This window comes from Lytechinus pictus, chromosome 12 (assembly GCF_037042905.1).
Source record: "Lytechinus pictus isolate F3 Inbred chromosome 12, Lp3.0, whole genome shotgun sequence".
Taxonomy (NCBI): domain Eukaryota; kingdom Metazoa; phylum Echinodermata; class Echinoidea; order Temnopleuroida; family Toxopneustidae; genus Lytechinus; species Lytechinus pictus.
The window spans coordinates 14,936,097-14,963,856 of NC_087256.1; the positions used below are offsets into that span (position 1 = coordinate 14,936,097).

The 27,760-nt window shown below is 36.2% G+C and overlaps 1 protein-coding gene across 4 annotated transcripts; it reads left to right on the plus strand.

Moving 5' to 3' along the window:
- The first annotated feature begins 266 nt into the window (after window positions 1-266).
- On the plus strand, window positions 267-25,800 carry LOC129272959 (glyceraldehyde-3-phosphate dehydrogenase-like). 4 transcript variants are annotated; one of them, XM_064107771.1, is made up of 9 exons: window positions 267-375; window positions 5,421-5,526; window positions 6,834-6,946; window positions 7,705-7,914; window positions 8,365-8,503; window positions 10,108-10,202; window positions 13,461-13,626; window positions 14,619-14,716; window positions 15,127-16,561. In XM_064107771.1, the coding sequence occupies exons 2-9, from the start codon at window positions 5,524-5,526 to the stop codon at window positions 15,251-15,253; spliced, it is 951 nt and encodes a 316-aa protein (XP_063963841.1). In that variant the 5' UTR covers window positions 267-375; window positions 5,421-5,523; the 3' UTR covers window positions 15,254-16,561. The 4 variants fall into 4 exon arrangements, with proteins under 4 accessions (XP_063963841.1, XP_063963840.1, XP_054766005.2 ...); XM_064107770.1 differs by lacking the exons at window positions 267-375; window positions 15,127-16,561 and adding exons at window positions 619-866; window positions 23,159-25,800; XM_054910030.2 differs by lacking the exon at window positions 267-375 and adding an exon at window positions 619-866 and having other exon boundaries at window positions 15,127-17,672.
- The last annotated feature ends 1,960 nt before the right edge of the window (window positions 25,801-27,760 follow it).

Below are 27,760 nucleotides of genomic sequence, written 5' to 3' on the forward strand. Positions count from 1 at the left end.
TCACCTTGGCCGTTGGCGGGTCGGTAGTATTTCCGGTAGCACGAGGCCGCGACATGACGATCGTAACCGTCCGCGTTTTTTTTTTTCGTCGACATTTTTCCTGTCCATTGTCCATTATTGTATTGTTGACGAGAATTTCTTAGCGCTTTCTTGTAGCGATCAGCTAGGTTAGAAAAGTACTCCAGGCTATTCCAGCAGAACCAATGTCAACATTGCGATTTGACATCGGAAGTTTTACCTCGGTCGTAATGGTGCAATGGCTTGTCTGCGCTGGAAATTTATTGTTTACACAGGTCGGATAGTCGTGGTAGCGGTGAGCTACATCTGGATTTAAAAAAAAAATCGGGAGTATTCTGGTCGGAGGAAGAGTTCGTGGTAAGTTCCTCCGACTGGAAAATTTTCACAATCTTGTTCAGGCAGGCACTACTTCATTCAATACGACCTTTCCTAAGTAAGTACCAAACTTCCTCTGAAATTTCATTCGACGTGACTCCAACAAAACTGACTCCGTCTAAACGCAGCTAATAGAAAGGCCACGGATGCCGCCATACGAATCCCATTCTATCGACTGCATTTCATTCTTTGATAAGGGCGGTTGTTCATTCATGCGTTCAGGCTGAGCTTTCGTCTTTCAAGCATGCCAGACTTTTCTTTGAAATGGCAAGAAAAGATGAAACGTCTTGTTCGCTCCCACCATACTTAACCGCGCAAATCAAATTTACACCCGAGTCCATCCACCCTGTAAAATTATCCAAGGTGATGACCAACAGTAGTTTTATATTTAAGATCGTCTACGTTCCACCACTGACTAGCTAGGCATAAAACGACTTACTAACCATCATGGTGATTAAGATTGGAATCAACGGGTAAGTGGAAGTGTCTTTTACTTTCGGAATGGTGGTCGAATGCATAAGTTTATGAAAGTTGTTCTCTATCACTCATTCAATGAACAAGGTTATGATATAAACTTGTTCTCAGTTACATCTCCATGTGTGGCAAAATAAGGGTGGCAATTTTGACTTATTTTCTCTTTTTCTATGGGACAAATGCTTAAGTTTCTTACACTGTCAGTTTCCAATACAGCTATTCATCATATAACTTGGCTCTTATGTAAATTTGATTCTTTAAATCATTTTTTCTTAACTAAACTTAGAGATTGAAAAATGAAAATTTTCTTGCCATATTACTTTCCACCAATAGAGGGCGTACACAAAAATATGCCCAAAATTCAAGTTTTTTAGCGCTCTGGTGAATACAAAAATTATTCCCAAGTTACTAATGAAAAATAAATTGCAACTATATGGAAATTAGTAATTTCGGTCACAAAAATGATATTTTAATGATTTTTTAAAGTGTGTGCTATGTACAGCATTGGCATACCATAGTCCTACCTGTAGATTTCCCACAGACAGGATGGTTGCAGTGAACAAGTGTTCTCTATTAAGACTCCGTGTATAGTGAAATAAGGTTGGTAATGTTTGGCCATTTTATCTTGCTCTTGGGAATTAATGCTTGATTTGTTTTTACACTGTCAGTTTACATTACAGCTTATCATCATATAGCTTGGCTCTAAAATAAATTGAATTCTTTGAATTATTTTTTTTTCTCCAAAACAAAATACAATAGATTGTTTGGGTCCAATCCATACCATTTTCTACTAAAATAAGGCCCACACAAAATATGCTAAAAAATAGATATCTTTTTTATTCCCAATTTAATAATGAAAAAAATCATGACTGAATGGGACTGGATATTTTTGGTTACAAAAGTGCTATTTTAAAGAATGGTTTTAAATGTGTGTTGTATGATGCATATATCTACATTTAGATTCACCACAGACAGGCTGGTTGCACTGCGCAAGTGGTCAAATGCACGCGCAGTTTTAGGGGGGCTTTGGGGACTGAAGACCCCCACCCCCCCCCCCCCCGGACAAAAATTATCGACCACAAAGAAAAAAATATTTATACATGTACGTCTTATATGCGTATACATGTATTGATAAATGCAGTATTCTATTCATATCGTCAAGTGCTTTAAAATCTAAGTTTTTACTATTCAAATTCGAAAATTTTCTTGCTCGGGCGCTAAACGCGCCCTCAAAAATAACATATACATGCAAAAATACATTAATGCTCGCTTAAAGTGCGAATGTAGGAAGTCAATGATCTCCTGCAATAAAGCAGACTGCCTTGCAACTTTATTTTTTTCAAATTAATCTGCCTACTTCACCCACCGCGAATGTAACAATACTTATGCCATAAAATAATTTCGGGGCGCTCTGCGCGCCAAATTATAATGCAGAATTTTGCACGTATAGCACACCGAAAAATGTACAATTTATGTGTTTAATAGTCTTTTCATGTCAAGTTTGATGATTTTATAGTGCTTTCAGATGTTTTTTATTTCCCAAGCATAATTATAATCATCTTTGCAATAGATTCATGAATTTTTCATTTTCTCAAAATTATTGGGCAGGGCAACTCGGTATGTTTGCCGCATCCCCAATATTTTCATGTCGATCGCCCCCTGCCCCCGCCCCATGATAGAAGCAACATGCATAATGTCTTATTCTTTTGCATCATCCTATATGCATGCTGAGTATCCCATTCAGTAATTCATTGATGTTGCGTCTGTACATTTATTTGGAAGTTCATAAAGTGATTCAAATTCTAGGTGTCACTTTTTAAAAAATTCCCTGCTGGTCACTATCACGTTCCCTTGTTATTTTTTTGCAAAACAACCTTTACTGGGGGGTGTTTCACAAAGATTTAAGAATGACTTATACCGTGTTTACACTTAATCGGCAATTGGTTCTGAACCAAATGCCGATGCAGAATCGGCATTTGGATTGCGTTTACACGTTGTTACAGCTCGCGGTTCAGAACCGCGAGCCGATGCAAAAACCTGAAATGATACGCATACCTACAATATACGTCATAATAAAGACAACGCTGGATCAGTGCGCTTACAATTACGTCACAATGGTAAAGTAATTGAAATGCGCACAATTTACCGGTGCAGAATCGGCTTTCTGTTTACACGTAGTAAAAAAGCCGATTCTGCATCGGCTCGCGGTTCAGAACCTACTACTTTGGTGGTGCAAATTGCCGGTTCTGAACCGCGAGCCGATTCAAGTTGCTCGCGTTTACACGCTATGAAAAAGCCGATGCTGAATCGGCTCGCGGTTCAGAACCGCGAGCCGATTCAAATGATCTTTGTGAAACACCCCCAGGTTTACTTTATTCATTTCATTTCAAAGTATATATTTACATCATTCTTTAACATTTGCCTCCATTTCTGGAGGGAGATACACGGATTTCTAGATTTTACATTCTCTTTTTTTTCAAAACGATATCTTAACAAGACAAAACAAACCATTAATTAGTCTTTTAATTGTTGTTTCTATTGGATTTATTTCCAATAAAACTTTTATGGATCTAATATTTCATAATTCAAAGGTATGTTTATTTCTTTCTCTTTTTTGAACTAATATCAATACCAGAAAATGTATAAAATGGCTTGAAAAGAAAACTTTGCATGAATATTTACTTATAAAGAATTATAGATTACTAGTTCCCCACCTCAATTTGTAATTCACGTCCTTTTATAGAATGAATTTGTCATGTTAGGTTTTGGAAGCACTTCATCTCATTCTCTCCCAGGTGAAATTTTTTGCACTGAAAATTCGACAAAAGCATAATCAGTTCAAATGCTAAAACTAATAATGAACTAAAAGTTTCCTCGCCGGAAATTGAGGAAATAGAATGAGAATTTACGTTGAGGCATCCATCTAGAAAAAAACACGTTTGTTTGGTGGGCGGGTCCCGACAAACCCCTCTCAATCTTACACCTAGCCCCCCCCCCTAAAAAATGTTATTAATTTTCCTACTTTTTCGCCAGTTTCTTTGTTCTTTTTTATGTCTTTTGTTTTTCTGGCGAATAGCGTAGTAGAAAAGGATCCATATAAAGAAGAAAAAACAGGTTGACCTTATATTTTCTTTACGGCAAACATACTCTTGGGGCGCTTACCCTGGTGAGAATCAACATCAAAATATTTGAAAAAGATGTATAAATAAAAGGGGCCGCTGAGCGTGTTTGATAATGGAGGGGTTGAGCTGAATGTGGGAGAGAGTGATCCTGCCAAAAAATAATTGAGCAAATTCCCTCAAGAAAAAATTATGACAGTAATGGATTTCCATATACTTGAGATTGATCGGATCAATCGTAACTCTTTGTAAAACGGGGCCCAGGAATTGACGGAATCCTCCGCTTCAAAATAATATATACAACACGAGTTCTTACTTGTCAAAAAGAAATAGCAAAAGAGCTCGACAATTTTGTTTTTACTTTTTTATGGAATGGACGACCTGCAAAGGTCAAACGGATTAATGTAAAATAAACACAACAGAGGAAGGTGGTTAAATGTTGAAAGAAAAGTTGCATCACTAAATTTTAATTGGTTTTGCAAATATTTTTTCTTTAGGGAATTTGCTCAATGTCCTTTGAAAACAAAAAGAAGCATACTGAATTCTCAACAGTGAATGTATGAAGATACGTAATTACTAGAAAATATTTTAAACAAACATACATTTTAGATATTGATGTTGCTGGCCTTCCAGAGTTGCGATTGATCGGATCAATTCTTTGTAAGTCGGGCCCTGATGTCACTGGTCTCACTCGAATGCGCGATGTTCCCTTGTAATATATTTAAGGGGTGGCATTGACACTAAAACCCCATCTCTTCCCAAGTTCTTTTATACATGTTAACGTTCAGTCTCTAAGTGGTGAGGATATAACTCTTAAAAAACGCATGAAGAGAGTAACAACACACACTCATTTCCCTCATCTATATCTATAACACCCATCAGGCCCTGATGCATGTTATAGATGAAAAATTATCAAGCATTTTAAAAATACAATTTCTTTTTCGCTCGGTCGCTATGCTCCCTCTCATGATATTAAAAATATATTTTGTAGGGGGAGGGGGACTAGCTGCTTGGTTAGTATAAGGCTACCCACAATAGGCAATTTTCGTTGTAACGAATAAACCAACGTCGACAATTTTTCAAGCCCCCAGAAGCCCCCCCCCAAAAAAAAAAAAAAAAAAAAAAAAAAACCGTTCAGTCTCGAACCGCGCCTGGTCAACCATAATGATATGGCGCAAATTTTCACTACTGAATGATACGCGCCGTATAAGCTTAAACAACAACAACAACAACCATAATAATGATAATAACCATAACCGATAAGAAAATTTGTTTATTCAAGTCAGCAGAATTCAATAAAAAAATTTGGAACTCACTTCAGGCGACTTATTATTCTTTTGGTTTGCAAGCCACGCATTTTCATTGTTCATATTGTTTTGCATTTAGGCTATTTATTGATGTACAATTACTGATATTGTTATCATTCTTTGAAAGGTTTGGACGTATAGGTCGTCTGGCCCTAAGGGCTGTTCTCCGAAATGGGGCCTCCAATGTCCAGGTAGTGGCAATCAATGATCCTTATATTGAACTTGAACACATGGTAAGTGTGTAAGAAATAGGTACAGTGGTACGGGGGGGGGGGGGGCAGAGGACAAGATTTTCCAAAGGGAGGGGAGGGGGCACTTTTTTCCTGAATTTTCTACAAGCAATTAAAGTCTCCAATTGCGTATACCCCACACTTTTCACTATTTCTTTATGACTAGCAAGGGGGAGGGGGTGCCCCTTGGATACTCCACTGCCTCCCATGATGCTGTTAAAGAGAAGCAAGAAGAATAAAGGTGCAAATGTTTTATTAGACTGGAAAATTTACACCACTTCGTTTCAAATTTGTTTATTGTTCTAAATCTGAGGATTTTGTTTTTACTATGTTGCTCAAAGGACTTTCATGTAAAACACTCACGGAACCATTTTATTTGCCAGTTTATTTGCAATACTTTTGGATGTTGGAGTGTTGTGGTCCAGAGGATAAGTTTCCAGACTTTTAAACAGAAGGCCATGGGTTCGAATCTCAGCCTTAGTGTAATTCCCTTCAGTAAGAAATTGATTCATATTATGCTGTACTCATCCCAGTAAGGAAAATGGGTATCTGGCAGGAACTTAGTTCTTGAAACGCGTAACAGTAGCCTGGCTACATCCAAGGTAATTATTTTACATTTATCGTAAGGACGTGTTAGCCGCTATACAGTGCGTCCCACACAAAAGGAAACCCGTTTTCAGAGATAAATTTCACAATTATTAAATGTGTTTTTACTACAAATTTGATACTCACGGAAAGAGTGGAATCTCAACAACTTAGAAAATTGTTTACGCATGGCAGATTACAAATAATAGATACCGAGGCATATCAGAAACGATTTTCGTGTGAATCTGAATCCGTTCCCATTTCAGGGATCAGTGAGAGAATCTTAACAAAGAATACAAAAAAAAAATACTAATGAGCCAATCGTCGAATAAGCACGATCATCGTATCAAGAACCAATCTTTTCCCTTTTTTCTGCGCAACCTGGTTCTGACATTAAAATTTCAAACTCGTTTCGCTCATTAAAGTGTTTGTCACATATTAGGTATCGAAATTAAGAAGAATAATTGAATTTTATGATTATGTAAATTAGTTATCAGGATTCAGTTGCCTTTGAAGAAAAAGACATGGGAATACCGTTTTCCTTTTTCTTGGACGCACTGTATATATTTAGAGTGTAGGTTGCGAATATCTTCTCATTATTGAATAAGCTTCAGGTCGAAAATAAGCCGATACTACTTGTCAGCTATTTATAGAAACAGATTGGACTGTCCAAATTTAAATTTATATGCATGTAATAACTTTGCTTCGTTCTGTCCGTTGCACAGGTCTATCTGTTCATGTATGATTCTACGCATGGAATATTTAAGGGTGATATAAGCTACGACAAATCAGCAAACGTCCTTACCGTTAATGGAGATAATATCAAAGTATTATCACAGTAAGTCAATAGATTTGTTGGTAATGAATGGTAGCCGGATAGTCCAGTGAATGTATCATCCGATTCCAGTATAATTTTGCTTAAATTTACTTATTTAAACAAAATGCTTTTAATATGGTCATTTCTGAAAAAAATATGTAGGCTAGTGTGTTTTAATCGGTTTTATCAAATCATTTGTTAACGGCTGCAATTCGACTATTTATTTTTGTGTATTTGGAAAATCTCTTTTTTAAGTTGTGATTATTTGACACTCAAAGATTTGAGTACGTTGAGTCTATTAGGTTTTATTGTATCAAGGAAAAAAAGAGAAAACCACATGCAACTGCCCTCACTGCCATCCAAGCTTCTTTTATGATATGCATATTTTGTAATTTTTAAGAGCATCCGATGGGAAAGTTATGATGAGAAGGTGAATAAGAACTGATGCCTGACGAAGCTTAACGATATGTTTATAAAATCTCCTTAAGGTTCATACACATTTTGGGGGACACCATCCGCATTCCTGTCCAGAATTCAGCAGTGAAAAAAAATTATCATGCCAGTCTAAAAACACATTATATTGAGACATTTAAAGGTTTGACCATTACCACATCAGAGAAAGCATCCTTTTAATCGAAATGTTCCCAAGGGAGCGGAGAAAATATATACACTGTGTGCGGTGGGATAATAAATTACAATGTAAAACGAATAGAAACACAAACCATCAAGCGCTTTATAATATCATTAACCGCTATTTAAAAAAATACTTTTTCGTACAGAGAGAAACCTTCTGAGATCAAATGGGGTGACGCTGGAGTAGAATACGTGATAGAGGCTTCAGGTAAATTCACATCATCCCAGAAGGCGAAGGCACATCTACGGGGAGGGGTGAAGAAAGTGGTTATCACGGCGGCATCTGACGATGCCCCGATATTCATCATGGGTGTCAACCAGCACAGATATGATACGGAAACCATGAACATTGTCAGGTTAGTCGACTTCATCCGAATTTATTCAGAATGATTAAAAATACAGTTTATTCTGCCTCTCATATCATATATAAAACATATATTTAAGCAGACGACATAATGTGAGAACTGTAACATTTGGCACTGTAAATGGGCATACCAATTATTATCTAAACATTTTGACACAAATTGGTTTAGATAAGAGGTGATCCAATGTTTGTTATAATCTTAAAGATTACGAAATGACATCAACAGGAAGCACATCCATACTTTCCATAGTTTCTGTCTGATTTCCTGCCATGATCAATCCCGTTGTCGGATCCCCTTAGCGTTTAGACTTTACAGGTGATAGGTAGCTCGTGACTTTACAGTAATTTTCCTATGTACAGTCCCTTCGAAGTCCCACCTCCTTCGGCAACATTCCTTTTGCTTTATGTCACATCCTTGTATTGCTCTTGTATCCTTTACCAGTAATGGATCCTGTACTACCAACTGCCTGGCTCCATTAGCCAAGGTGATCAATGATAACTTTGGCATTGAAGAAGGTCTTATGATAACTGTACATGGTTACACTGCAACACAGAACAGCGTAGATGGGACAAGCTCGTCGGTATGTTGTTCATGAAAATATCTCACACCCCCCCCCCCCTCTCCTCTCTCTCCCTCATTTCATTGTTTCAAGGAGTCGGACAAAAACATGAATGCATGAAAAAGGGAAAATCTGCCATAAACATGATAAACTTAATAAAAAATATGAGTCTTTGGGCCCAACACTGAATAAACTGGCAAGTAAACATTAATTTATGCACTTGCCTACCGGATTGTGACAGAACCAACAACCAAAGGGAACTTGTGACAGAGGACTTTGTAGAGGTAAAGAATAGCCCATGATTATATAAGGAGCATGTGTTTACTCCTAAAGGGGAACCCCAGGCTGAAACGATTCGAACAGATGAAGAAAAATTACACAAGCAAAATACTGAAAATTTCATCCAAATCACACGAAGAATAACAAAGTTATAACGTTTTGAAAATTTAAATCATTTACGTAAAACAGTTCTCTGCGTAATAATAATTTTATTACATGAAATTATGTTTATTCCCATTTTTTCTCCAAGAACTAAAAAAAAATGGATTAAAAACTAATTTAATGCATTAGATATTCATTACTGCAACTAATTATATAATTTACACATGCTTGAAAAATGAAATAATTATGATTTCATGCAACAACATAAGAAAAGGTGGATAGAGGGGGTGTGGCATCAACGGCAAGCCTAATAAATATACACGACGACTGCATATAAAACAAATTCAACAAAATATTTCTAAACTTTAAAATTCAGTAACTCCATTATTTGTTATCCGATTTTCATGAAATTTTCAGCATTTTGCTTGATTTAGATTTTTACTCTATTTACTTATATATAAATATTTTCATCCTGGAGTACCCCTTCAATAGTGACCATGTGTTAATATTTATGGTGAGAAAATGATTTAAGTATACCAATAATCCATTTGGTATACTTAAAGATAAGACCTCATTTCTACCAATTTATAGTTGCAGCTTGGAAAGTTTGTTTCTTAAAGAGTTGTAGGGCCATAAATCGACCAGAAACCCGGCTCTATACGGAATGTCAACCAACATGGTCGGTAATCTGTATAGATTGAAGTATCATTAAAAAGACAATGTAGATCGCTGTATCAATGGGCTCTTTCGACATAGGAAAATCGATTAAATAATCACAAATTGGTTTATGAAACATCTCACTGATGGTGATTTCTGTATTACTTTCTCATCATGTTCATTGTGCCTGCTGTCTAAGATATTACACAGTGGTGTAATCCTCAAACTTGCACGATATGCAATATTTTTCTTCAAGGCCTGGTCCCACTGCATGGCCGACGGACACAAAACGTATTCATAACGGATACAGCGGACAAGCAAAATTTCGGGGTGGCTCCATCCGTTTTCATACGCTCCAGACAATGGACAAAATGGGCGAACAATAAAATCACAGTGGACGGATGCTCGATGGGTGTAGAGCGTATGAAACACGTATGCAAAGAGTACACAACAGATACATAACGTTTTCCAACGGATGGCAAGATTCTTTTCGGTTTTCCATCCTCTCTGCATCCGTAAGTGCAGTGGGACCAGACCTTTAACTTGCTAATTTGTGGTCTTCTTTTTCTTTATGTAATTGCTTCCAGAAGTGGCCAAAAGGTCGCGGTGCTGCTCAAAACATCATCCCAACTTCAACTTGCGCTTCAAAGGGTGTAGGAAAGGTTATACCAGAACTCGATGGGTAACGTCTAAATCCCATTAAAATTGGGGTCAATGTGTTAATTGGAATTGAATTATATGATCGATGGCCAATCACGGAACGAATTATGATCTTACCAATAAGGAAGTAGAAAGTATATTTTTAAGACTAAGATATTGCACACTGAATAGTCGATTAAGGGAGTTTCAGTATAAACTCTTGCATAATATTATATACACTAACCACCACCTTTTCCGTTTTGGTCTTGTTTCGACCAATTTATGCTCATTTTGTGAAAAGGAAGAAGAAACGTATGAACATCTATTTTATACTTGTGAATTTTCAAAATCACTTTGGGATCTGTGTGCAAGAAGTTTAAATTTTGAAATAAATAAATTTAGTTGGCAAAAAATTATTTTCGGGAAGCAGGAGAAAAGTAAAGGAAAATATCAATTAATTAATCATGTTTTGATTTTAGTTAAATATCTTATTTACAAAAACCGAGAATTAAAAAAACCTCCTTCATTGAATGAAATAAAAAATAGTATTAGGGGGGATCAAAGAGAAGAAAAGAATTTAGCAACAAAGAGGGGGACTCTTACAATCCATTTCTCTAAATGGGAAAACTTAATTATTGGACCATTTATTGGAGCCCAGAGCCAGCTCTCCACCGGATAGGGGATGGGGGTGTTTAGGGAGGGTCGGGGGGAGGGGGGTAGGGTCCAGGGCTGAGTTTGTTGTTGAGATTGATTTTATTTGAGTGAAGAGGCCGAGGCGATGGGTTTAAAAAAAAAATATGCTGATGGCTTCAATTCGTTAGGTTTTATTAATGATTTTTTTGTGTGTATTTGACACTGAAAAAAAAATTCAATATGTTGAATTTATTGTAGAAGTTTATTCTTAATGCATATTATTATTATCAATGTTATTTATAATTATGTTTTAGAAGATGTCTGACATGATTGTGTTTATTGTAACATTCAAGAAAAAAATGATGTTAAATTTATAAGTTGTCAAGGTATTTATCAATTTGTAAAGACATCAAACTTCTATTTGTTTTATATATTTTATTTTGTATATGAATTAAAGTTGTCAATAAAAACTACTTAATACAAAAAAAAAATACCAAATACAAAACAATTTTTTTTTTTCTAACGATATTATCTTCATAATCTTATGAGCCAGAACTTTGGTATCTTTTGAAAATTGGACAGTGATTTTGTTACTAAAATGCACTTGAGACGTGTGATATAAATATATACACAACAAAAAAAGTAAGTCCCCCCTGGCCCTTAAACATACATCCATAATTTCCGAAACACTGGGAGTTTTTAATGCATTTTTGTTTGAGCGTGTAGGTAATTTCATAAGCTACCCTCTGAGTGAATGTAGCGGACGTGTTTTATGTCATGCTACAGTGAGCACACCCAGAAGGCAAAATTGTCACCTTTTAAGTCACAAGCCAAAAGGTACTTTCTAAGAGACGATACAACCTTTTTATGCTAAACTTCACGGTTGAATAAACACAAGTCACAATTTGCTATAATTGGATTTTTACACATTTCTATCGATATAAATGATCGAATATGATGACAGTTATTTTGGGGAAGAGTATCTTCAACAATATTCAGCATTTCACGGTTCAATGGACATTTAATGGAAACAAAAAAACACGGATTTTCAAATACCATACGCAAGTATTGTTTCATTTTGGTAACTGAAATTATCTTTTCTCACCTCTTTTTCGTTATGTTCATGAGTATGACCAATTAACATGCTTCAATGATTCAAAAGCGTTTAATTAAACATTCACGATTGAATGAACATGTGAAATGTGATTAGCTCTTTTTTACATTATTAGAAAAAAAGGCAATTGCTAAATATGGATATCTGTCGCAAACCTTCACCACGCATAATTCATTTGATTTGATTTTTATGAAAATCCCGATGTATAATGCTTCAGTGAGCACACGATATTCTAAAATTATACAAATAAGAAGAAAGTTCAAGGCCTTGGCCTCTGTGTCGTATCGAATTATTATTTTGGTGTGCGCACCTTTTGGATAGTGTCACTCAGAAGCCATGGGCGAAGTTTCATTTAAAAAAATGTCGGCAGAAGTAACAAAAACCGTCCATGAAAGTAACACTTAGTTCACTTATGTTAATATTTTTACTTCCTCTCTCATAGACATTGTGTACACTATGGGTGCATATGTTTAAGAATAACTAACCCCTTATTCAATATGGTGGAACCTTTTTTCGAAGCTGTCTTTAGCAATGTTATTTGGCAGTAATGTTTATCAACCTATAGGCAGAATTATGTGCAAAAATGAAATCGATTTGTTAATTTATGGATGAGTGAGCACGCATAAAGGGGGAAAGGGTCATTTTCAATGTCACAGACTCATTTTGAGGGGTATTAAAGTGAATAATGGGGGCAAATTCGGTCTCAAATGTGACTTTATTGCTGTTGTCTTTATCATCCATCAATTTTATCACCACACACTCTCCGAACTTGTTACACTTTCATGGTTTAGCGAGTACATTCGAAAACTTAGGGATAGATACTCTTTATACTGAATAAATGTATTCTTTTCCTAAAAATTTCTCAGGATCAGTTGAATTTATGGACAAATCAGTGGTGGATCCAAAATTTGAAAATGGGGAGGGGCCGAGAAATTGAGGGGAGCTACTAACATTTTCCAATTTTAACATGTTTTAACAAGTTATAGAGGATACTACCAGAAATCCCTATGATAATATGTTACAAAAAATGTACTCACTCAACCATGAACATACGTTATCCAACTTTCGTGTGGAGTTGCTAAATGATGGATGGTAAAACAGCATTAACACCATAAAATTTACCCCAAAACCATTTTGCCCAACTGTAATTTAATACACAATCTGAAAAACGACTCTTGTGACTTTCAAAAATTGTCATTTTTAATTCAATCTTTGATTACTCATGCATGACTCAATTGATCAATCTCATTTTTGCCAAGGAGTTGCTTGATGAGTGTAGAAAACCACCTACGAAATATCATATCACAAAATTATTCCATTCAAAAGTTCGAGCAATTTAATTTAGGGGGGACTTAATTTTTTTGCTGTGTATATATTCCCATGAGGCTTAACGTAAGCTAAACCTAGTGAGCATCAGACCGAGTTATTATTGGACCAAACGGCAATTAGACCAAATTGATGGTTGGCCAAGTGGATTTAGCCATGGTAGGCCATCTGCTTGTATAGCCCAACTTGATACAAACCCAATGGATTCTCTGCTCTTCGCTTCTCCAGTAAACTGACCGGGATGGCTTACCGCGTACCCGTACCAAATGTTGGGGTTGTTGATATGACTGTTAGACTGAAGAACCCCGTTTCCTACGACACCATCAAACAAACAATGAAAGCTGCATCAGAATCGAAAGAAATGGCAAGGTATCTAGGATACACTGAAGACCAGGTAGGTCGTTATTCAGCAACTCTCGATTTTAAACAGCCATCAGCTTTAAAGCATAATAAATCTAAAGTAATGTAGGCACTTAAGGAATACACAATGGCAGTAGAAGTGGTTTGTCACAGTAATGGGAGAAGAGGTAGAAAATATTGGCAAGTGGTAGAAGTAGTGGGCCTACTACTACTACTATACTACTACTACTACTACTACTACATCAGCTTTAAAGCATAATCAATCTAAAGTAATGTAGGCACTTAAGGAATACACAATGGCAGTAGAAGTGGTTTGTCACAGTAATGGGAGAAGAGGTAGAAAATATTGGCAAGTGGTAGAAGTAGTGGGCCTACTATACTACTACTACTACTACTACTACTACTACTACTACTTACTACTACTATTTACTACTACTTACTACTACTACTACTACTACTACTAGTAGTAGTAGTATTAAAGTAGTCATTAATAATCAAATATTTCAGAGTTAAATATATACAAATAACGAAGGTAAGTATAAGAATGTATACTAGGTAAAGTAAGTAAATTAATAAACCCTGAATATCAACTCCTGCGGTGTGAGTAAAGAACATCAAAAATGAAAGTTGACCTAAATGTCAAGTTAGTATCATAAAAGACAGACATGATTTATAGAAATTTGATGAAAATATACATGTGTATATTTTGCGAGTTCTTAAGCTGATTATTTTATGACATCAGCATGATCAAATTCGGGGTATAAATCAACGACCATGGCAAAATGTGTCTGATAATAATGTGGATGATGTATAGGCATAAATCATTTTCATATTTCGAAGAAAAAGACTCCTCGTATCATACTACACGACCTCTCTCTCTTTGGGGGTTGGGAGGGGGGGGGGGATGCTGATCGCACCTAACGGCGTAGGCAAATTCCAACCGTTAAAACAATAAAAGTTCTAGAAAACCTGTTTGTCTAATTACAATCTGTACTGGTTGTTGATTTTTTTCATTTATCTTTGTAGGTGGTTTCCCAAGATTTTTGTGGAGACTCGCGGTCCTGCATTTTTGATGCTGGAGCTAGTATCGCTCTTAATGACAAGTTCGTCAAGCTGGTGTCCTGGTAAGTCCAAAAATAACCTCACACAACATGCCCCGCCATGCCTGGATGGGGTGGTGTGGTTCCTGAAAAGAAAGAAAAAAATGTTTATAAATGCTAGAATAAGTGGCGATATGAGTCAAAGATTTTGAGGACAGAACATGACGCCTAAGGTGGGTCGAAGGGTGTGGAGAGGAGGGGGGCTCTAAAAGAAACGAATTACCTTTTGAATATGAAATTACATTTGCAACATAATATCCGTAATAATTTCATATACGTTTCTATCTTTAATTTCATTTCTTATTTTCTTATTGGATGGGCCCAGTATTGATTCTGATGACTACGCCCTATTGCTTGAATTTTAGTGTTAAAGTTTAAAGTAATGAATCCCATAACTCCTCAAAATGTTGATATTGTTTCATATTCCTACATAGGTACGACAATGAGATTAGTTACACTACCCGGGTGATCGATCTCATCGAGTACATGGCCTCAAAATCACGACGAGACCACAACTGCAACGATATCACTCACATTTCAAGCGACAGGATAACGTCATAACGCATAATATAACACTGGATCATTTAAATTGATACATTAACCGGAAAGTTTGAAACATAATCATGGAATAGTTGTAGCCTGTACGGTGTGGGGGTGTATTCTGACGACAAATTCATGTGTTCATATTGTGTGATACGGGTGTATTTATATACGGCATTGTGAAATTTTCATTTTTTTTTTGCTGGTTGTATTGTTTGTAAAATTATCCTTGGGTAGAACAACAATCCTGATAATCTCCAGGGCTGATAATGAATAATTGCAATGTGAAATTGATTTTGAAAATTATCAATATGGAAAAAATGGTGATCATAAATATATCATGTAAATGCATAATCGCTAAGAGTGTTTGAATGTAAATTTAATTAATAGTCATGCGTTACAATGTTGACTAAGATTGTAATCGATAAAATCATTTTAATGAAAATATGTGTGTGCTTTTATACCAAAACTTCATGTAATCTGAACAAAACGTCCCTCTGCATTGATATAAGAAAATCTTCATGTTATATAAATCATATTAATTTAATTAAAAAGGGTAAATGTAAATCAAGTTTTCACAAGTCATTTTGCAGAAAATGCAATCGAATGGGTCTACCTTATAAAACAAAGCCTTTCCACTTTAGTCTCCGGAAATCATATTGACTTTCTTCATATTGACTTTCTTCGGAACTCATATTTCACTTTCTTCCGAAGTAACTCGTAATTCTAGTTTTATTATGTTTAGCTTACTATATTCAAGTAGACCAAGTGTTATTTTTCCCCAAGTATCAATTGGCTTTCCTGGCGATTGAAGAATGAATGATCCTGGGTTTCGTTTCAAAAGTTACTGTTGTGGTAACTACCATGGCAACAATTCTCAACAACCAATCAGAATCAAGGATTCCCTGGAAGAAACCATTGGATGGCAATCTTTATGACATCACGATGAAACTTCTTCAAAAAGTCTTATTACCACTAATTAAAATATATATGCACCTATATATATCATATCTATCATATCTATCTTATCTATCTTATCTATATTATCTATCTATCTTATCTTATCTATCTTATCAAGCAATATAGTGCATGCCATATCATTTGGCACAGAGAAAAAAAAACATTACCCCAAGTAGGAGCATTATCAATCGACAAAAATAAATAATACGGTATTGTTTGTTCCAAACAGTATTTATCGTGCCTATTTCTTGTGAATGTTGACGAATAAAAAAAATTCTTAAAATTTTGATTCAGATCTGTTAGTAATGTATCATGCTCCAAGTGAATATATTTCAATTTCCTTTATAAAATATAAATATTTTGAAACAATTACATTGTCTTAAGTGTCGTATCTTCAGAACGTATTTGTATATTCTTTTACCCTCATAATGTAAGTCCACGCAAATTTTTAGACGAGATAAAGTATATGCATGTATTTAAATATGGGATTGTGTCATAAAGCTATCCTATCAAACACGGTATTGCAAATGAATTCAATATGAGATCGGCATAAGATAAGATCTGACGTGTTACAGACGCCGAAATTTATTTTCAATACAAATATGTACTACTATTCATCATACATAAATTGACTTTAACAGTATAATTTGATCAATATAATTGCATTTTAGTTTAACCAGAGACGATTAAGAAAGCAATTTGGCTCTTCATACACATAATCCGTTTGCAAACTCAAACATAATTTTTCGTGAAGATTTCTTTCATGAAGATGATAGTGACAGAAGTTATTATGCTCCAAATTAACTTCTGCCAAAACTAGCTTGATTAAAAAAAAAAAACATTGAGTATTTATTCTTATTTTGGAGAATATACTCAAAGAATGGTCATAAATACAGCAAAAATTATATTAGTAACATTTGCATATTAGCTAACAATGTGAATAAGATTACCACGATGAATGGAAATTCCCAAAGGTTTTTTTTCATATTTCTGTTTGTAATGTCAAGTATAACTTAGATGCAAACAGATTTAAGAAACATTTCCAAAAAACAAATCCAGAGACTGATTAGGTTTTGATGAAACAAGTGAAACAATATATTTTTATTCATTTCATATCAATTTCCCCTTTCCGAAAGCCAGAAATTTCAATCAACGCTTCGCACATATCTTGATCATTTTTTGAAATATTTTCTTCAATGAATACATATTAAACTTTAGGTCATATTTTATTACAATCTGTGATTTTATTGCAGGATGATCTAATAGTTCGTGCGTGCTCTCTAAATATGACGTTTTTTCTTAACATTCTCTCAAACATCTGAGATTCAATACTTTCCAAAATTAAAGTCCATCATAAGGTCAACTTGGTTTTAATAAGATCAAAATTAGAAGATAAGCCTGTTTTTATCAATGAAGGCTTCATTTCAGTTTTGTCTTAATGACGTGTGTCACGAGCCAGTATTGACACAGGTCATTTAAAGACCCTGACCGGTGTAAAAACAATCATATATCAAAATAAAAGTAATGATTCATACAATACGAATATACAAAAAATATTACATATATCTCCTTCCAATAGTTAAAAATATTAAATAAAAATCAAAGAAACTGCTCCTCCAAAGTACGCTTCGATTGAGCACCCCCACGTCGCCTGGAAATGATGACGTCACGTTGTGTCAGGAGGGTTGTGATTCCATAGGTTTGTGTACAAAAGCATTGGGTATTTTCTTCCATTTCCATGTTATGAATCCATTTTTTTTTTCGTTTTCAGATGAAAATGGCACTCAAAATTATTCACTGTTCAAATTGTTGTAAACCTACAACTATTCACTACCTTTTTTGTGATTTCTTTGTTTGGCTCTTATTGGGCCTAAATTGCTATGTCAGGAAAAGTTGTTATACATAATGTAAATGCAGATAGAATTGAAATCTGCGCCAAATAAGCAGAAAATAAAATATGGCAAAAACTAGTTCAAAACTGCAGATTTCATAAATTCAAGCTTGTTGTTAAAAATATATGTGATATCCCTCTGTGATAGAAGTGAAGAGAATGAAATGCGTTATCTGGAAAGCAAAAAAATCACCCAGTTTTTTTGTGTACAAACCTATGGAATCACGACGCTTCTTACACAACGTGATGTCACGGTCTCGAGGCAGGTGAAAAGCACAATAAAGCCTATTTTCTAAGCGGGGTTCGAAACCCGATAATTGGAATATTCTTAAGGAAAATACTCAGCTGGGAAGCGGTGAAAATGCATAAAGCATACCTTGGTGTATTTAGTAGCTTATAAGCTTTCGATTGGTATATAATATATCAATTTCATTTTCGGGTCCGGTCTGGATCTTTAACTAGGATTTCTGCCGGGGAGAATGGTTTCAGAAGCAGTGGGTAGGGATGTGTCGTTGCCATAAGACACGGGTGTATTCATGACAAACTGTGTAGCCCGTGATCATTATTTCTACTACGTTTACGTTTCCTTTTTCACAAAAGAATCGATAGCAATGTTGTTAAAACACGAATGAAATGCGTATGCAAACTAGAGATGGGACAGGTGGTAGGGTTACATACGTCAGCTATATAAACAAATTCGGGGGAACCTCGCATGTATCACGATTAAGTGACACCAAAATCGTCGCGATTTATATCGCCAATTTAGTATCGACGCGGCTCTGATTAAAACAAGCGTTATTTGTCATGTTTGCGATAAAGAACCATGCTGGGTGCTGGTTTTCATACTACCAGACAGTAATTGGCGTGTGTTGCCATGGCTACATGAAATAGTCGAAAATGGAGAAAGATTGTCTGCCATGCATGCACTAACATTATAATTTTAGAGGAATAAGTTTGTTCGGGAAGAGAGAGAGGGAGGAAGGGAGAGAGAGACAGAGACAGAAGAGAGAGAAAGTGAGAAGGGGGGGGGGGGGGAGATGACTGTGTGCGTGTTTTACACGTAATATGCAGGAGAGTCAAAATGTGTTAAATGTACCGGGAAGAAAATCAATCGGTTGTCTGTGTTTGTTTTTGTCACTGGCGCCTTTTCCCTACTTTTATTTAATTTTTTTGTCGGTATAAGGATCGGAATCTTGAAGAAATGCAGGGGGAGGATATTCTCTGATCAGCGATCAACAATGCATCGTAGATATAGTCTATACCAAAAGCATCGGACTCACAACTAAGTTAGGACCGTTCAAACGTTAGTTTTACCCCCCCCCCCCCACTCTGCTCCCCTCCCTCTCTCCCCCAAGTTTTTTTTTAATGTTTTTTGTTTGTTTTAAATGCCGTCATTTTTCAGCTTTATTTGTTACAATGGGTGATTTTCAAGTTTGGTGTTTGGTGCTGGCGTTGGTGTTGAGAGTGTGAAAAGACTGCTAAGCCGAGCTGGGTTCAGAGGAACGAAACCGATCGCTTTATTGATAGCTCATGACGCCAGGCCTCTGCGCTGCTGATCATCTCAACTTTACGCGAGAACTTCTCGACGAAGAAAGTTAAATAGGGGATAAATTACAGTAAATTCTCCTCGTACAGAATGCACAGGCTAAAATCACTTCAAGAATCCGAAAGAGTAAATATTATTATCCATTGAAATGTTTTAAGGCTCTGATGATTTTACGGGGGTGTCAGCTGTGATGCTCGGTTCAGCAGACGATAATCAACACCAGCGCTCAACACGAACTGCCGGAAATAAGTCACATTTTCCGAGGTCGATCCCAACACCAGCATCATTTCAAGTACGGTGTTGTAGCTGGTGTTTAGTGTTGTCACAACACCAACACCAGATTTCAACACCGTACTTGAAATTACCCAATACACACTCACTTTAGGACAAGCAGGCAAAAAAATACATTCTTGATTATAGCAGAAAGAATTGGATGGTATATAAATTATGCAAGGCTCTGAAAATGGATGGCTTCATGAATAATTGTTGGAGTACAAGGTTTTTTTTAAACTTTGTATGTATTCCCGTTTTCAAGTATATATCTTTTATTTGTATGTTCTTATTTACATCGTCACTGCACATTAAACAAAAAAACAGCATGATATACATTAAATTTCAACATAAAAAATTGACATAATACTGTATATTAGATACATGTTCAATAGTAAGCAAACATAGTGTCTAATTTGACTTTTCAATCTTCTTACAATTTTTCAATTTTTTTCATATTTGCTCTCCATTTTATTTATTCTATGAATCTTTCAAATATTTCTTTAAAATTTTGATTTTCTTTTTTTAATGGAAAATTGTATAAGAAGCTAAATCAATTAATACATGAAAGAAATAAATTAAATGTTGTATCCATTACCGCTGTGTCTAACAATCACAATGTCTTGATAACTAATATCAACATATTTAATATTCAGATTAATGGTTACACAAAATTTACTGAATTTTAACCAAAAGAGTCTAGAATAATGGCAATCATAAATCATATTCATAATTTTTTTCCTCTAGGCTTAAACCAAATATCATTAAAGGAGTTGGTATTGTGTTCCAAAATTGTATGGAGACTTACCGAGGTAAGGCTGTTTTGGGGATTCGATTTATTTTCAGTATATCGACGTGAACCATTCGGCAGTTATAACATCATGAACCTGGGGGCTAGTATTACTGTTGTACAGAAAGAGGTGGGGGTTGGTGAGCTCCTCCCATAAAACTTAAAAAAAAAAAAAAAAAACAAGCAAACAAATGATAGTCTAAAGTGAAGGGGAATGAAATAGAGAGAAAATTTTAAAAAAGGTAAAATAACTTAAACTGGATATCGTGTTGAAATGTGCCACATTATTAGATTTTATTAGATTTCCACGTTATGTCCCATGTTACGTCACTTGTTGCCATCATGTCGTGGACAGCAGATCATTTTGTATCAACATAACTACTTAAAAAACAACAACTTACAAAACAGCCGTGTAAGCCAAGCTTCATGTCTTAATTTTACAGTCATGGGTGTAGGAAACCCACGGTTGCAGCTTGTCAGCTACGGCTATACTGTTGCAACACCTATTAATAGCGTATAGGTGTTTACCTCGAAGGGACAGAGGTTTGCAAATCAGACCACATTCACCTAGCGGCCGTATCTATTTACCTTAAAAATACCCTCACGTATTCCTCATAAAGCTGCATCGCAAAAGATTAAATGGAAGGTATACTACGGTCTCAAACAAATCTTTCAGGAGGACGCAGAAGAAATATTACACCTTCTAAAAATAGTAAAGAAGTTCCAAAAATGGCTCCTGATTCCGACGACTCTGATTGGTCAGTAATATAGGGCGACATTACGATGATTATACAAACGAAAAAGAAAAACGGTTTCTTGATCCTATAGTCTATAATAATTCTATTGTAAGAGGGGTGTGCACGCGAGGGTGTGAGGGTGTGTGTGTGTGTTGTGGATTTTAGACCGATTTAACACTTACGCAACAGCAGCATCACGGAGTACATATTTTGGTTTCTGGGAATATTCCCAAAATCGCGGTTGTGCATGATATATGATGATAGTTATATCGCGGGAGTGCATATTGAGTAATTTCATTAGATCTTTCTGATCGGAGGATGAAGAATAAAAATCATAGCATCGACACTGCTTTCATATCTACTGCTGATAGTTATTATTTAAAAATACACGTCCCTCCATGCATTCAAATACATTGTAAATCATTAAAATTCTGACTGTCATACATTTAATTACACTGAATAACTTGATGTTAATGTAATGATTCCATGAGTAATTGTTGATTTCACTCTATATGTATATAATGTATTCTGTTTTACTGTATTATATTTTACATACATAAAATTGCTATGATGTTGAGTTATTTGTTAAACTGCAGAGCAACTTTGGAAAGCAGTTTTGCATAACTGACAGGCATACCCTGCAGTAATGAAATAAAGAGAACCAATAAATAAATAAATAATAAATTAAATAAATTATTTCACTATATATGTATGCACAGAAAAAACTGGTGTGTTGACCGGTGTACATAGAGGACCACGCCAGTTATTTTACACCGGTGTTAAATTGACAGTGTTATTTTAACACCTATAGATGTTACTACAACACCTTTGAGTGTTACAATTACACTCTTTGGTGTTATATTTAATCTCTGGGGTGTAATTTTAACACCTCAGGGTGTGGTCCTCTATTAACACCAAGTGGTGTCAGTTTTAACACTACAGTTTTTACAGTGTGTCTTTATGTCATTATGCTGCAGTCAAACACACAAAAGTTGCGAAGACTCCTGATCGATCGATGGTACCATTCGAATTAATGTAATAATGTTGATCGGTTTGGTTTCGGTTTCGTTTGTGTAACTGTAGCATACACCTCTCAGATCAAGGGAGCGTTTCATGAAAATAGAATAATTAAATGTTTTGTTCGACAAAGTATGATCAAATCCGACAGTTACCATAGAGGCGACAAGACACGTGTGCTTCTAACAAACAGAAACAAGTAACGTTGTTAGATTAAAAACGCTCTCTTTATTATCTCCATGTAGGATGTAAGGAAAATAAGAAATCGAGGTTGCAGACCCCCCCCCCCCCCGTGTTTATCACTGTCAGCATTTTTCCAGAGCATTGGCAAACGATGGAACTGTTATCTAATTCTCGAGCGTAATCAAATTCGAACATTACCAATGCTATATTAGATTAACTTTTTTTGTAATAACTGAATGCACGTGAATCAACTGAAAATGATACCTTTTGGGGGTCATTTGAATTGAAAAAAAAATTATCTACCAAATAAGCAATGATTGACCGATAGCTGATTAGACAAGTATTCATACCAATTTTGATTATTCTTAGCTATGTTTATTAGAAGTCGGGTTTGATATACATGAAATGGATATATATATACCATTAATGCTTCACAATGCGAAATGAACCTATCCGCATATTTATCAAGAAGACAAACCCTGTTCTTCTTTTTCCAAGATCTTCTTTTCTGCTTTTATAATTTGTTCCTTAGGCTCTACCATCGAGGGTTCGAATCACCTCTGAGGGTTCTATGACGGAAAGGCAACTCAGCAAAAAGGAAAGGACCAGTCTGGCATGATCGATGAGGGGATGAGGGTAAAAGCAATAGCTAATTTTCTGTAACGAGGCTGCGTACGAGGGCTTTGACGCGCACAGGATGCCATGAAATTGACGGAAGATGGGATGTCTTCGGCACCCAAGGAAATTCCCACTCTTCGGTGATGGAAGGTTGTTGACTCGGCGCATTACTTTGGAGTGGAAACATTCGATTTTATTACCGAGTGTAAAAAATGGGACACCCTCTCTTCGCTCAGACCATATAAATACTTGGGGTTCGTCATGGACCTACTTGCTTTCATTGCTTTCATGAACCGCATACAGACTTTGCCTGCTATGAGTTGGGTTCAATGAATTAGCACGAAGGGACATGGAGTTGATTTTTCGAGATGTTAGGATATTTGGATACTTGTTATGAAGATAGTCTATTATTATATTTATATATTGTTTGCATGATTTTTTTAGAAACACATATTTTTGTTTATAAAGAGTTGTTGTGTCCATTGACGCATCGAGGACTGACTAGTAGGTTACGGAAAACATATCAAAGGTCACGCCATTTCAGGAAGTGATTGCTAAAGCTATTAGCAGTCTCATTTATCCACCTCCCTCGCAGTATCATTTCAATATTCTTTATTGTGCGTGTGAATGGGTGGGTTGCATAGGGGAGATTCATAATGCGCATGATGCAAACCCCATGGAGACGAGGATAGGCGCAGGGAGCTTTTACACTGTCAATATTCTAAAATCCTTGGCCCTGTTCATGCTGTTTGTACAATACAAGTATTCGCGCTTCGCCCTTGTGATACTTGCCTCGAATTTAATTACTCTGTGTGTCTTTTTGCTGCCTTAAGAAATCATAGCACAATCGCCATGTATACGAGTGATGGCGTAATACCGTTTCAAGGGGGTGTTCCAAGTGTAGTATACTTATTTATCATGGACACACATATTGTTGTTTTAATGAAGAGACTGGCAAAGTACCAAACACATCAAAGGGAAAGATTTTTTGCAGGGGGGGGGGGGTGGGGGCTCCCCGTTTATCTCTTTGTCAGTCTCTGTCTCTCCTAGTCTATGTTCCTCTTTTATATCTCCCTGCCCCCCCCTCTCTCTCTCTCTCTCTCTCTCTATCTATCTATATATCTATCTCTCGCTTCCTCTTTCTGATTGAATTGTAACCGCAAAGAATCTCCAGGAATAGATTCACTGGAAAATTGAAAATATTACCTACCATTTTCTTTTTTCATTTTCCTCAATTTCAATCCCAAGAGCTATGATATTTTAAATACAGAATTTAATTAAACGTCATGGGCGTTAGGTTTCGGTCATGGGAAAATGATGTTCTGTATTGAAGGCAGCAGGCGACGCAGCCGTAAAGATGTGATTAAAACTGCCTTGAATAATTTGTAAGTCATCCACTTTGTGGTGTCTGAAAAGTGAGGTTTACTCGTCACTTTAAAAGTATTATTTCATAGACAATATCCCATTCTAATGAAAATACAACCACAAAGCCAAAATATACGTCAGCGATTCCATTAAATCCATTACGCGCATAAATCCAAGTAGGTCATATTACAGTTATATGCATGCCAGCCCATCAACTAAATAAATCACAACGGTCTATGCGCTCAGCGGCTGTCAATAATTCGTAATAGATGCTTATTGCTTAATATGATTTATCAAATTTTTAACCTGGATACTTAACACTTTTTCCTTGTCCTCCGCTGATGAAATCGAGATATAATTAAACTTGGGATATATTTGTCCTGCGGCGACGTTCATATTCGGTTCACTGTCGGTCAGATTCTATCTTCCTTTAAAATAAGAGAGAAAAGAAGTTGCGTTAGATTAGTTTTCAAACCGTTACGAGAATGACCCTTATACGAACCGAAGTTTTTTTTTTTTATACAAGTGTCGTCTGCAGAAGTGAATAACCCATATTTAGCGTCTCCCTTTGCGCGGTGTGCCGAGTCCTCTTGTACTAATCAAATCAAGGAGAAACATGTTCCTTGCTTCTTTTCCAGTAGTTGATTTGGTTTCGCTGCGCTTCCTGGGGATTGTATAATTACTTGTCCATCGTGATGAACCAGCGAACGGGGACAAGGATGCTCCCAACTTGACGATTTCCTATCTAGCTTCTAGATCTCGTTCCCGCCTCCTCTGGGAATGAAGAAATGCATCAATATTAGATAGAGTGTGGGAGGAAATGTAATCATTGGTAGCCTCTGCCTTACTTCCCGGCAATTCCTGAGACTGGGTGCCTTGCAGAACCCCTTCCCCTCGACAATAGAGACATTAATATCTCCTTTTAAACTTTTTAATATCTTCCTTTGCCTTTTTCGTCAACTTTGTTCTTGTTCACTTGCCCTCGCCCGGACATGATTACATTGTTGGAGAATATACCCGCGGGCATGTACAACTAAATGTAATTACGTTTTTATTTGTTTCTGTATGCGATACCTCCCTTGACACGCTGTCAATCCCACTGCAGAAGATACAAAATATACTCTTTTTTGTTTGCGATCCGAGAGGCGTACCCTGTTTCCGGTCGAATACCATGCAACATCAAAACCAATCAAAATATATCTCTTGACTAGACGTCATTATTTGATGTCTCCAATTACAAGCAGGCCTATTGGTTTCACTTTCTTATTAGTTGAAATATGATTCTATGGCACTGCCGGTTAATCAGGGACAATACCTCAGGGATACTGGATGTAACGTCGTTGAGGATTCCTGATTACATTTTTAATGTCAATCCTGTAACGTCAACGCTGGCAGAGATGATCCTAAAGTTGTTATTTTTATATCAGCGAACGTAATTCCGTCAGTCAATTTTTTCATTACACGAACAGACACTGTTCCTCACTTCACGCCCCTTCTACATGTACCTCTCTTCAACATTCTAATAAACTCTTTAGAACTATACATTTCTCTTATACATATAGCATCAGATCTAAATACGATTACTTCGTTAAGAATTATACAATCTTTATGCTACAAATAATTTGATTTTCCTTCGCTTCAGTTTATTAATGACATGTATGGTTATCATTTCATTTTCAAACAATTCTTATTACTAGCTCTGTGATGTGCATGGTATCATTTTTTTAATTTACTATGTGGGACGTTTGGTAAAGCAGGCATACGAATATACGATATATTTTTAATAGTTATTGACTTGAAATCAGTGGCGTAGCTAGGATTTTTTTCCTGGGGGGGCACTGGGGGGTCCTTGCTTTTTCAGGGGGGGCACCATTTTTTCCGGTGTGTGTGTATGTGTCACAAGGGCGGATCCGACTTTCGGCAATAGGGGACGGGGGCCCGAAGTTATCTTCACCTATATTTTCCCCGATCAGTCACTTCTTAGTTTTATTCTTATTAAACAACATAAACATGAAGTAATCTCATGAGCCTTATAAAAAGTGCGAGCGCGAAGCGCGAGCGATTTTTTTTTTCTTTCATGTATTTTGTCCTGAAAATTTAATATTCTGGGCAATGTTATATATGATCCTGAACAAGATTCGTATGTAACTACTGTAGATGGTTACTGCGAACGCCAAGCGCGAGCAGAAATTTTTATTAACTGTTCTAGCATTATCGAAAAGGGACCTCTTAAGGACTGCTTACAGTTACCCACGAAGACGGTATATATTTCAATAATGCGAGCGCGAAGCGCGAGGATTTTTTTTTTTGACATTCCGACCTAAGAAATGGTCATTCTAAGCACTTTTTGTATTAATAAATGGGATAGGTATGTAACTAAACAACTGATGCGAGCGCGAAGCGCGAGAGGAAGAAAATTGTGATTTTAGACCTAAAAGCGGGACACTCTATTCATATTTTGTAAATCATAAATAGGATAGAGTTAATTGGGTATCATTAATAATGCGATCGTGAAGCGTGAGCAGACAATTATTGATATTCTGATGTGAAACTGGATAATTTGAGTACATTTTAAATAAAGAACATGCAGGCAATCGCGCATGATTTATATTTAGACCTAGAATCTGGGCATTCTGAATACATTTGTTTAATGGAACATTATGGAATACACGTAGACAATAGGAACTTGGCAAATCAAACAATGTGACCACACAGCATGAGCTTGAAATGCTGATATGTAGACCATAAAACGGACATTTTACAGAGCACTTAAATTTGTAAATGAAAAAAAAGAATGAAAGCTCGATGTCCGAGCTAAAATATGTTTTGTATATTGACTTCAAAACTTGCTCCATATCAGCCTATTGAGGAAGATATGAATCTCATTGAACAGGCAATTCTGGCGCGAAGCGCAAGCAAAAATTTTATATAGTAACATGAAAGATTTGGGGTTTTTTTTTGCAAGTCTTCCCCTTACATTATTTCATTCACTCGTCTTCCTCTTATTTTCCTCTTCTTTTTTTTCTTCTGTCTTTCTTATTCCTTTCTTTTCTTCTTTCTCCCTTTTTTCTTTTTTTTTGCTCTGCCAATTTTTTTCAGGGGGGGCACCTGGGGGGGCACGTGCCCCCCCAGGCCCCCCCGTAGCTACGCC